The sequence below is a fragment of the Haemaphysalis longicornis genome, unplaced genomic scaffold (genome assembly GCF_048455015.1).
Source record: "Haemaphysalis longicornis isolate Haplotype H1 unplaced genomic scaffold, Haemaphysalis longicornis Haplotype H1 scaffold_2, whole genome shotgun sequence".
NCBI classification, from domain to species: domain Eukaryota; kingdom Metazoa; phylum Arthropoda; class Arachnida; order Ixodida; family Ixodidae; genus Haemaphysalis; species Haemaphysalis longicornis.
In genome coordinates, this window is record NW_027526295.1 from 239,687,205 (window position 1) to 239,699,411 (window position 12,207).

General features: G+C 46.1%; 1 protein-coding gene across 1 annotated transcript in view; it reads left to right on the top strand.

Annotated features, from left to right (window-relative positions):
* LOC144168575 (arylsulfatase B-like) overlaps positions 1-11,059 on the top strand; it is a 56,926-nt gene extending 45,867 nt beyond the window's left edge. Inside the window, exons 5-10 of the mRNA XM_077697529.1 lie at positions 2,283-2,393; positions 4,620-4,745; positions 6,659-6,785; positions 7,847-8,140; positions 9,274-9,710; positions 10,485-11,059. Of these exons, the coding sequence (XP_077553655.1) occupies positions 2,283-2,393; positions 4,620-4,745; positions 6,659-6,785; positions 7,847-8,140; positions 9,274-9,710; positions 10,485-10,610 (1,221 nt within the window). The 3' untranslated portion in view covers positions 10,611-11,059. The remainder of the gene's footprint in view (positions 1-2,282; positions 2,394-4,619; positions 4,746-6,658; positions 6,786-7,846; positions 8,141-9,273; positions 9,711-10,484) is intronic.
* The last annotated feature ends 1,148 nt before the right edge of the window (positions 11,060-12,207 follow it).

Consider the following 12,207-nt stretch of genomic DNA (forward strand, 5'->3'; position numbering starts at 1 on the left):
TGCAAGGCGAAGTGGTACAACAGCATATTCCGGGAATGTTATACGCAGACGACATTGTTCTTTTAGCTGATAACCAAACCGATATGCAGCGGCTAATAAATATTAGCGGCCAGGAAGCCACCGACCTCGGGTTAGATTTCAGTGCAGAAAAATCAGGAATAATGGTTTTCAATGACGCTACCACTGATGTAGTGTCTATCCAGCAAGGCGAATTACCTAGAGTGAAGGAATATAAATATTTGGGAGTGTGGATAAACGAAGGGGATAACTACTTAACTCACGAGGAGCAACTTAAGGTTAAGGGAAAGCGAAACGCAGCTATAATGAAGCATAGAGCTCTGTGGGGGTATAACAAATATGAAGTAGTAAGAGGAATGTAGAAAGGAGTAATGGTTCCGGGTCTCACGTTTGCGAATGCTGTACTCTGCCTAAAATCAGACGTTCTATCAGGCCTTGAAGTAAACCAGAGAACGGTAAGACGTTTGGCCTTAGGCGCGCATGGAAAAACAACTAACGAAGCAGTTCATGGAGATATGGGCTGGGCGTCGTTTGAAGTTAGAGAAGCTCCGAGTAAAATATGCTTTGAGATGAGGTTGAGGACAATGGATCAACGAAGGTGGGCCGCTAAGGTTTTTAGGTACCTATACTTGAAAAGCGTAGACACGCAGTGGTTAAGAAAGACTAGAAGGCTAACGATGAAATACGGAAAGAACAGCGGAGAATCCAAAACAGCCAAGGTAACCAAAAAAGAGGCAAGGCAGAGTGAAACGAATAAATGGAGGGAAAATGGAAGGTAAAACGTCGTTAGAGATGTACAGGGCTGAGAAATTGAACATCAGAAAGGAAAATTTCTACAATAATTCCCAGGGCAGTGCTTTGCTTTTTGAGGCTAGAGAAGGTTGCCTGCGAACTAAGAGTTTTGTGGGGAAGTATTCACAAACTGATGGGGTATGCGTGGTCTGCGGAAAAGAAACAGAAACTATGCGGCACATAGTGTTAGAATGTGAGGGTATCCATCCAAATCTACATGAAGGGAATATTGGGCTTTCAGAAGCCCTAGGATTTAAGGGTATCAGAGAGGAAGTTAACTTCAAGGCTGTCGAGGGGACGAAAAGAAGATTAGAATGCTGGTGGACGAAAAGCAGAGAGGGGAATATTGCCTAGGACAGTTACCACCTGTAACAGGGAAAAAAAGTATTACGGGCCTAATAAGCTTTAGTGCCTGCCCTAAGCAGCGCTAGTATTAAACCAAGAGTGTAAAACATGATTATATTAGTCCTTTTTGGTAAGATGACATGTCATCACCCCGCTTCAAAGGGGAGACAAATAGCAATCATCATCATCAGCAGCAGCTCGCTCGCACAAAGGTTTATATCTATCTCGCACCATATGGTGCTCATGTTGTCTGGTCGGGCGGCGGCGGCAGCGGCGACGTCGAGGGTACGGGAGACGTGCACGATGCTTAGTGCAGGCTGCGCTAACAATCCCGGCTTCGGCGGAGGCTCGGAGCGATGAAGAGGTGGCGCCACTCCCCTCTGTTTCAGCCGGTGACGTCACGCACAGCCCTCCTCGGAGGGCTCCAACTGCTTCCGCGCCTAGAAATACAATGTTTGCTATTCGCGGCATAACAGTCTACATATATAGGCCTTCCCGCTTTAGTGTCCCTTCAACACTTGATACTTTGGTGCACTGCTGATAACGTCCCAAGCGCACTCTGCTTGTTTTTACAACGCTGCAATTTGTGGTCATTGTCGTGTTTATTGCTACAACCGGGACAAAAGCTTCAAATGCGAGTGCAGCGTCATCTGCGGCGGGGCGATAAAGTAAAAAATGACGCTTTAAAGCTAACAAATATGGCGGGTATTTGGTATTGCCTAGGCAGAAGAGGGAGCAACATTTTGACAAGACAGCGTATGTTCTGATTGATTGATTGATTGATTGATTGATTGATTGATTGATTGATTGATTGATTGATTGATTGATTGATTGATTGATTGATTGATTGATTGACTGTGGGGCTTAACGCGCCGACGCTACACAGGCGATGAGGCGCGCCTTAGTGGAGGGTTCCGGATAAATTCTGAACACCTGGGGATCTTTAACGTGCGCCGAAATCTCGAACACACTGGCGTTTTTCCTTTTCGCCTCCATCAGAAAAGCGGCCGCCGCGGGAGGGAATCGAACCCACCTCCTTGGGCAGCGTATGTTCTGAAAGGTCCTTCTGGTCCATTTATACGATAAAGAAAACCAATGAAAATTTTTCGTTATTCGTTTTATTCCAGTGGCACCTCGGATACTATAGCCTGGATTACACGCCTACTCATCGAGGGTTCGACAGCTTTTGCGGCTTGCACTTGGGCCCGGATGATTACTACAGCCACGAACTAAAATGGGTCAGTAATTTGCCGCATAACTTAAGCCAAAAGAATTTCCACCTCGCTTTGAGGCAAACGGAAGAGCCAAGCTTACGAGCCCCTGCTATCAAGTGGTTTGCGGGTTTTACTTACGTCGCTGAGAGGAAACTAAGTCTACATCCGATACAATGCGCCTTTAAACTTGAAGGGCTAATACCCTTAACACTTTCACTGCTGCCAGCTAAAAAGAAGTTCGCGGTTGTTGCTCCCGTGGGTTCGGAAAACGTTTTTAATCCGAAAGTGTTTTATTCCTGTATACACCAAGACTTCACCGACGTCATATCCGTCGCGTAAGTGACGCCAGTACAACGAAGCAAGTGGCCTGTAAAGCGTGCACCCCTGCACACAGGGTCATATTGCGGGAAACAACCTTTAGTACAAAAGAGTACGTTATACTTACGGTTGTTCGTTCTCGGGTTTTATATTTTAACACAAAAGTGTTTTATGCCGGTATACACTGAGATTTCACTGACGTCATATCCGTCAAGAAAATAACGCCAGTGCGCCTTTGCCGAAACGACACGCCAGAAAGACGTCGCTCGCCAAGCACACCCACAAGACAGCCGCCGACCCGCAAATCATGTTCAGCTGCAGATTTCACTGCACGTTTCAATTTCGTATTTTACCGATTCCAATGACAGAGTAATCAACCACAGTTTTCTGTTTATTGTTTACTTTCATATCACCACAAAAGCACAAGATGCATTTGCACAACTACGCAAAATAGTTGTGGAGTTGTGCATCTGCACAACTCCACAAGATGCCCACCTCCGCAAAATATATGTATAAAAATGTGCAGAAATTCTAAGAATTGTCTGCGAATGCGTCGCAATCTTAGTCGCTTTTCCACATGGTGATTTTTATGGTTAGCTTTCGTTGTGAGTAGCCACATGCGTTGGGTTGTTTTATTTTTTTTAAAGCTTGTCATTTTTTTTTCGCAAGTGATGTATGTGATTAACTGCCATAACCTCGTAAATGCGGTATTTGTGCAGATGCAAGGCATTCTGAATGGTTGGCCTGCTTTTGCTGTTTTGTATTCACGTTTACGTCGGTCCTCTCCGGGAATTTTTATTTTAGTCTTTGTTTTTTTGGAGATGTGTGAGATGCACATTTTTATTTGATAATTTAATTTTTGTAAAATTTTCATTTTTTAGTTTTTTGTGCTTTTTGTGTTTCTCAATTTAGTTCGACCAATCATTTCCATTTACGCCATTATAATGGTTACATGCGTTGCTTCCGCAAATTATGAATTTTTGTGCATGGCCCATTTTCGCTATTTTTATTCGTGTCTCCAACGTTATTTTCCAGTTTTTTTTATTTAGGGCTTCATTTTTTTTTGAGGAGTTGTATAAGATACATATTTTTGGTTTCGTTATTTCATTTCTGCAAAACTTCTATTTTTTCTATTTCTCATTTTTCAAAATTTCGCTCGACCAATTATCTGCGCTTGCGCTATTGCAATGATTAAACGCGTTACTTCCATCAATTATGCATCTTTGTGCAAATGCAGGGCGTTACACAGACCTGGCTGTGGGGGTACTCGGCCGGCAAAGAACGATACACATTAAAATTGCAGACGCACTAAACCCCATGAGATAAGCATGGCACTGTTGTTCGTTGACCCAAAACATTTATTAATTGTTAAGAATATATACTCCCAAGCTCCAATGCTTTTGGAACTGCCAGTGTGTGGCTGTCGTCATTGACCCGGGGCGTAAATGAAGTTCAGATGTTAAAGCGACCTCAAATACGCGCAGTAACAGCCCTGACTACCGTGTGATTGAGACAAACCCGGGTTCTTTAACCAAACCATGCATTTCATGTCGCGAGCGGCCACTAGGCACACGTTTGGCGTTTGAATTAGGGCTTCCCCTGAAGCCTGCGTTTCCTGCAACGGGAACAAAACATCATGCGAATATAGCCGCCTTGGCGGGGAGTAAAACCGGTTACCTGAAGCGCCGCAGCACGGTGCCTTATCTCCCCTACTATTTGCACACATCATGTGGAACTGGCGAAGGTGGCTTTTATTTGCTTTTTCAGTCTGAAACAAAATTTATGCCGAAGCATTTTTCTACCTGAAGGACTATTTCTCTAAGTATAAATTATGATCCGCCTAATTTTTTCTCCTTCTAGAGGAAACGTTCTAATTTTGAAATCAAGAAAACAAAACTCCAGCAGTACCTTCTGAAAATTTCGCGTTTGCAGGGCGGGAACGTAGGGCTTGACTTCTGGAACAACACCGAGCCCCTGACTACAGAAAATGGCACATATTCGACCACACTATTTTCAAAGCGAGCCACGGACATCATAGCGAACAGGGATGACTCGAAGGTGAGCACGGCGTCTCGCTTTGTCGAGCAGTACGAACACTGGTATTGTGTAAGTGGCCATCCCAAAATGTGCCATAAAAAGTTTGTTATTGGTTATTTGCACTATACATTTGCCCTGGCTGCATCGGCTCTGTTGGTTCCTCCATCTTCTAGCTGTTTCCCTTCTCTTATCCTGACCACTTGCGGCAGCCTCCAGAACTATGGCTTCAGAGAACAGTAAAACACCTGTTCGACTACTTCCGTCATTTGGTATAGTATGGAACCAGACGGTGCAGCGTGATAACACATCTACTCGCTTAGACGTATACGTGCAATATAACTGATATTGTTGTGGAAATTAAAACATATATTCGCGAGAAACGAAGTACTTTCTACTTGTTCCATCAAAATAAATCAAGCTACGTGTAATTTAAAAATACATATGATTTTAAATTTGGGCGAACAAGATACTGATTCGGCTGTAACTGCATGTTTTGCACAATGGTCCTGCAAGGTGCGTGCATGATTCACATGATAAAAAATCCGAAGACAACTATAATTAATTCCTAAGAGTTGTGAGGGCTGAAGCAATAGCATTTGCCCTGCGATGGGTGTCCTGGCTGGCTGGTTACTGCTGCTCCTGTGGGTGGGTGGAGGTAAAGAAAGAAAAGTCTGGAGGTCGGCGCGCCTGGTGCTGAAATCAAACCGGTGTAACCCTATTCTCCGCTTTTACACGTGGTTATGCGCGTTCCCGCACGTTCCTGTTATTAGTGATTTATTTCTTAAGCGCGCTATGGAACGCGTCAGAGCCAATATAATTTCGGGAGCCTGCTGTATACAGAACGCCTAATCGATGGCGTTTGATGTCACGCCAAAACGCACTGCAGAAAAGCCAACTTTACACAATGGGTTTCACAACGTTTACGATGATGATCAGGGAAGGCACATAAAGAGCCCCAAGAAAACAAAAACAAAAAAAATCCTTCCTGTGGCCGGAATCCACCCTGGGTTTCTCGCGTTATCAAGCCGGCGTCTATTTAATCACGCCATCCCGACACGGTCGAAGCAGTTTGGATTCTAGTCTTTCACTTTTACTCAGGTTTCATGGGAGAAAGCTTCGCGTTTTAACCATCTTTCCCTTGAGGAAGGGGCTTTGATTTGTAATGAATAAACGGGTCATTGAGCGAACAAGCCGGCATCGGCGGGAAGTTAGTGGAAAGACAGCGCATATCGAGCTGTTGGTGCTTGGTCTGGTTCCCCTGATATGGAGGCTACTGGCGTTATTTGATTTAGCATGCATTGTGACTGCAAAGAGTCAGCCAATCTAGGCTCTGGTAACATTCTTTATGAAGTATACCCGCAAATACTTTACAATCAAAGGCTGTTACCTCATTCAAAAGGAACTACAAATGACGCCGGCGCAGAGGTCACGATAGTCATTTTTGCCGTCTGCACGGCGCCTGCGCTCCTCAGATAGCTACGAAGCATAGCAGCGCTTCCTCAAGGTCACCGAAAGGTCACGTGCGTTTGCACAGAAGAGTGCTCAGGCTAGTTTAGGCGTTTGCAGCCTGTTTAGGAAGACTTCGTGTGTACACCGATGGTGTTGTCGGCTCGCAGTGGCGCGGGCTTATGGATGCACCCGCTGCCTTTTTATTTTTGTTTTCCAATCGGGCGCGGTCGCGTGTGGCTTTTGTGCGGGTTCAGAGTGTGTATCAAGGCGGTTGTGGATTCTAGGATTCTGGCACCTAATGAATGCACCAAGAAGACAGCTGATCACTGGACTTGAATAAAGGGCTGCACTAATTCTACAATATTTTTTTTTGTTTTTTTCTCGCCCTCATCGAGTTGGTTCGCTTTCCGCAGTGATGTTGGAACTGCCCAGTTTGTTCAGAGCAACGGTGACTCATGTGCACTGGCCCCTCCCTGTTTCCGCAGCCCCTGTTTCTCTACATGGCCCACCAGGCGCCCCATGCAGGAATCCGGCCTGAACTGCTTCAAGCTCCCGCCGAAAACGTGAACAAATTTTCTTACATCGGCGACGGAAATAGGACGATTTATGCAGGTATACCCGATAAAGCGCAAACCGAATCAGATTGTGCGTATGAGCAAATTGGTGGTTAAGTGCGATGTAACGGTGAAGGCTAACTAAGAGGGTTCAACCTAAATTGAGGACGACTAAACGAGCAATGGAACGGAAGATGATAGGTGTAACATTAAGGGACAAGAAGAGAGCGGTGTGGATCAGGGTACAAACGCGTGTTAAGGACATATTAGTAAGGTGAAGAAATGGACGTGGGCAGGGCATGTAATGGGAAGGCAAGATAACAATTGCTCATTAAGGGTAACAGAGTGGGTCCCTAGAGAAGGCAAGCGTGGCAAGGGGCGGCAGAAAGTTAGATGGACAGACGAGATCAAGAAGTTTGCGGGGATAAATTGGTCGCAGTTAGCACATGACCGGGGTCATTGACGGTGTATGGGAGAGTCCTTTGTCCTGCAATGGGCGTAGGCAGGCTGGTGATGATGAACGGTAGCACATGGTAGATGCCTTGGTCCTGCAGTGAACATGAACCTGATGATGGTGATGATTAACGGTAGGAAGGGGAAGCAAAGTAAGCCTATTCGCCTTCCACAAGTATTCGTAGAAACTCCAGAGTGAGTATTGTCACACAGTTCGCAAGCATTCTTTTCAGGAGCCCATAGCACATAAATCTCTACGCATGTTAGTCTTGAAAGCCCTGGCCCTGGGGCATAGGGATTTTTATAAAAGGGCCTTTCAGATCCACAAAAAGCTGGAGCTGGAGTGGGGAGCGTCAACGCTCGACAGCCTATTTATGTAGCACAAGAACTTTTCCCTCTTTGCACGTTCGGATTTCCTCAAAATCTCAGAGCAAAATGTCGTTATACAACTGAGCATAAAAACGCAAAATGATGCCCCGGAATACGGGCTGATACGTTGCTCGAGTTTATAGCACCATCCAACATATTCAAATCTTCTTTCCAACATACTCAACGGAAGACCTTTGCCCCATCCCATTGTATTCTCCCTCAACGTCGTGAGTTGCAGCCTTGCACGTCTCCACGTCGTCTTCCTATCTGTGCGTCGTGCCTAATTACCGCTGACAGGAATGGTGGACGCCATGGACCAGTCCGTCGGAGACATCGTGGAGGCGCTCGAAGCGGCGTCCATGCTCGAGGACACCATCATTGTGTTCAGTAGCGACAACGGCGCTCTTCCGGAGGGCCCCGCGTCCAACCACGGTTACAACTGGCCCTTCCGCGGAGGCAAGGAGACGCTATGGGAGGGAGGCGTGCGTGGTGCGGCTTTCCTCTGGGGCCCGAGGCTGCTTCCCAGGAGGAGGGTCTCCCAGCAGCTCATGCACGTCACCGACTGGCTGCCCACGCTCTACTCGGCCGCTGGTACGTGCGCAAATGAACTGAACCGGAACGTTTACGACATAGAAGTGCAGACGAGGTCGCGGGTTTGTATCCCTGATACAGGTGCTTTACTTGTGAATGAGGCAAGAAACGAAACAACGGGTGTGCATTTTCACTCAGCTTAAATTTGTAGTCTGTAGTATTTCCAGTTTTAAAAGAAGTACGACTTGATAGCTCCAACTCCACCCTTGTCCCGGAGAGCATGGTTTTCATCAAGAAAAAAAAACACAAGTATTCTGAACTTCTAACTTTCCTGCTACACGATGTCAGCAGTGACGTCATTGCTGTGGTACAAAAAGAGAGGAATCAGTGGAGAAAGAGAATTAACATTTCATTTATTTACCTAAACTGGTGCAGGTGAGTGCAGCTACACTGCTGTACCGTGCAGAGCAGTGAAGAGTGCTGCTCGAGCTATTTTTTTACTTGCACTGGCTGCATTGGTGCAAGCAGTGCAGGATGTGTTCATTTTATTTAAAATATAGCTGCACTAGCACTCCGCACTGCAGGGCACTGCACTAGGTATGCACCGCACTGCACTGATCTGAACCAGTTCAGGTAAAAAAGTGTCCCTACTGGAGCTATATTCTAGTTAAAAACGAACATATGCTGCACTGCTTGCACCAGTGCAGCCAGTGCAAGTAGCTCTAGTAAAATAGCTCTAGTGAATTAACTCGATGCTGCCATTCAACAGGTGCTGTCAAATGGAACCAGAGGCATTTCTAAAATCACACAATCGTGTTTTACTGACGGTAGCTTTTGTCGGCTGCCGCATACCGCGCGAAGTACTCGCCTAGGCGTTGTAGGAACAGAGCGAGGAAGTCACTGGTAAGTTCTTCCATTTGTTAATGCTAAAGCATTAGGACTCCGCGGTCGACTTTATTGCCAGCCAGGTTTGAGCCGAGCCCTTGTGGCCAACATAAGTGCACCATGCGGCTCACGTCACGTGAATGAATAACTCTGCTCCAAAGAGCACTACAAAATTATCCTTGCAAGGCGACAATGGATGCGGACGCTCCCGTGCAATTTGGCACGTGGACACGTATCCTGCAAATTGCGTCGTGTTACTGCAATAGTGTCATATTTAACGAGGCTTCACGCGACCTTCCCACTCGCAGGAGGAGACACGAAGCAGCTGGGGCCGCTGGACGGCTTCGACATGTGGCAGGCGCTGACCGTCGGCAAACCGTCGCCGCGCACCGAGATCCTGCACAACATCGACAACCAGGCAGGCGTCGCTGCGCTTCGCCACGGGCAGTACAAGCTGCTCATAGGCAGCTACGGGACGCTGGACGCACGCTTCGAGATCCCCGGGGCCAGCCTCCCGTACGGGGACCTGGACCCCTTGATGCGCCAGTCCAGGACTGCCGCCGTGCTGAAGCGACTGTACGGGAAGAAGCAGGTCTTCAACAATGCCGCTGACTGGAGGCGACAGGCGACGGTCGCATGCAGAGATGTCGTCAATGCCAACTTCGCATCGGGTAGCAGTTACTACCTTTTCAACGTAGCCCACGATCCCTGCGAGCAGATCAACCTGGCTGACGAACGTCCGGCTGTAAGTGCACCTCTGTAGCAGCCTGCATTTGCTTCCATTCGGAGGGTTCTTTTTTTTCTTCAATCGTGCCCACTCTTCAAATCAATCAATCAATCAATCAATCAATCAATCAATCAATCAATCAATCAATCAATCAATCAATCAATCAATCGATCGATCGATCGATCGATTGATCGATCGATCGAGTGATCAATGAATCAATGAAGGAATGAATGAATCGATCCATCGATCAATGAATGAATGAATCAATCAATCAATCAATCAATAGATTGACCGATCGATCAATCAACCAATGAATCAATCAATCAATAGATCAACCGATCGATTAATCAACCAATGAATGAATGAATCAATCGATCGATCAGGATAACCAGATGAATAAATGTACGAATGAATCAATGAATCACGAAGTTTTATTCATCACCATAATTATCACAATAGCGAGAAAAGCTGCAAAGAGGTAGAAAAGCAGAAAAAGGAGATATAGTACGCAATTACACGAAACTAATATTTCCGGTTGAAATTATTTTTGCCCGAAGAAAATGGTGGGTCACCTATGTACGATAAAACGAAAACCAAGAACTTCTGCCTCACCATCTTCCTGAAGAGAAAGGCTGGTTAGCAAAGAACACTGATCGGATTTAAAATTACTCGGATTTTCAACTACCCTAAAGTGACGAGGAAGTTACACGATTTGGTGTTTGCAACCCCTGTGACAACATTGTCGTTGAATTCTTACGGTTTAATTTACAGTGATTTTCATTCTTTCCGCAGCTGCTGTCCATGTTGCTCGAAAGGCTCCAATCCTACAATGAAACTGTTCTACCACCTGTGAATGCCACGCAAGACAGCAGGAGCTACCCGAAGTACCACAATGGCATTTGGGCGCCCTGGGTGTGACGCGCCGGCATGCCGCCAGACTCAAACTTCGATGTTCGCCTATGGGGAACATTATAATGCCAGTGGAAGCAGTTGCGTTTTACTTTATTGACTGTGATTCTCATTGCTCTCAAGCTTTCTTTTTGTTGTACTTTGCCTTCTTTTATGGGAGGTGAAGAGGTGTATAGCATATGCAGACAAAAATGCCAACTACTCCTTTTAGGGGCAAAGCAATGGCAAATTACCCGAGGCGCAACCTCCACACCAAATCTGGAGACTGAGCTCGGTGTCTAATTAGCCGGTTTTGCTTTCGTCTGGACGGAACTGTACAAATTTCACGCCGGCTCCGTCTGGACGGAACGCTAAGCTCTCAGTTGTATTCCGTCTGGACGGAAGGATAACCCGCAGCGCTCCGTTCCGTCTGGACGGAACTTTAGCACTTGTATATGGTTCCGTCTGGACGGAACGCTAGCCACAGCCTTTTAGATTAGGCACTCATGTGCCAACTCATGTGCAGCGTCCCCGCCGCACGTTTGCAAGCCAAGCATACCCCCTTAGGGAGATTGGCCTAGATTTCAGAGAGGAAAAAAAGCACTACAGCGTTCACTGTAATCGTGGCAACACTTGCTTGGAACGAGAAAGACAGGTGATAGCATATACGCCCCTCCAAGGTGATGTCTAATGATTATCACTTCCAAAAAAAATCGGGAAGCTCGCACATATCAACAATTATGGAGTAAAGGTCGTTGCGGCAGCGAAGAAGAAGCAGATCGGCTGCAATCGTGCACTTAAACCTTCGTGATGGTTTCGCCACCTTCAACTCTTACGCGTTAGTGTGAGCTTCTTTCATTTTTTTTTAAGTGACTACCGAGTGCTTTTATTGCTGCAACTGAAAGGAAACCGGCCAATAGTCGCTACATCCCTCTAATGACGTATTTCAAGCGCTCGAAGGACGCCAGGGAAAGAACAATTTTTGAGCAAGTTCCTGGGTTATCTGATGGGCCTAGGTACATCAGTAATTTTTGGATGAGGTACGTACTCCATGACCCCCTATTCTGTACTGGATGTGTTGGTTAATTGACTACAGTTTGAATGCCATTAACATTTAGGGAAAAGTTGAGAAAAGTGTTGCAGGGTCCTTTTAAACCTGTCTGCGTGCTTTTTCCACTACTTAGTCTACGAAAAATATTTTTCCGCTGCAAGGTACGTCACATAGGCTGTTTTTAGGTGTTTATTTGAAGGTTGTTTTTCTGTGTAGTTATCGTTACAAGAGTATATTTTTGTGCTTTGATTCTTTAGTTGAATGTGAAGAAGACAAATGCACTCCTTTCTATTTATTTATTTTATTTGTAATTCATGACGCCTTTCAACGTTAATTGGCATTAAGTGCGCGAACACTTGGACGATCCACCACAAAAAAATTACGCCCATCTTCCCTCGAGGGAACCCTGATGTGATGCGACGCATCAGGGGGGAGCGTTTTGACTGACGCTGGCATTGGATTGCGTCAGTCCACTCGCTGAAGGGACTGACGCTTCCATCACGTCTTCATCGGAAGATCTTGCACGGAGGTATCGTCAAGCAAAGTGAAGTCAAGTGCGAGAGCGAGCGCTGGACT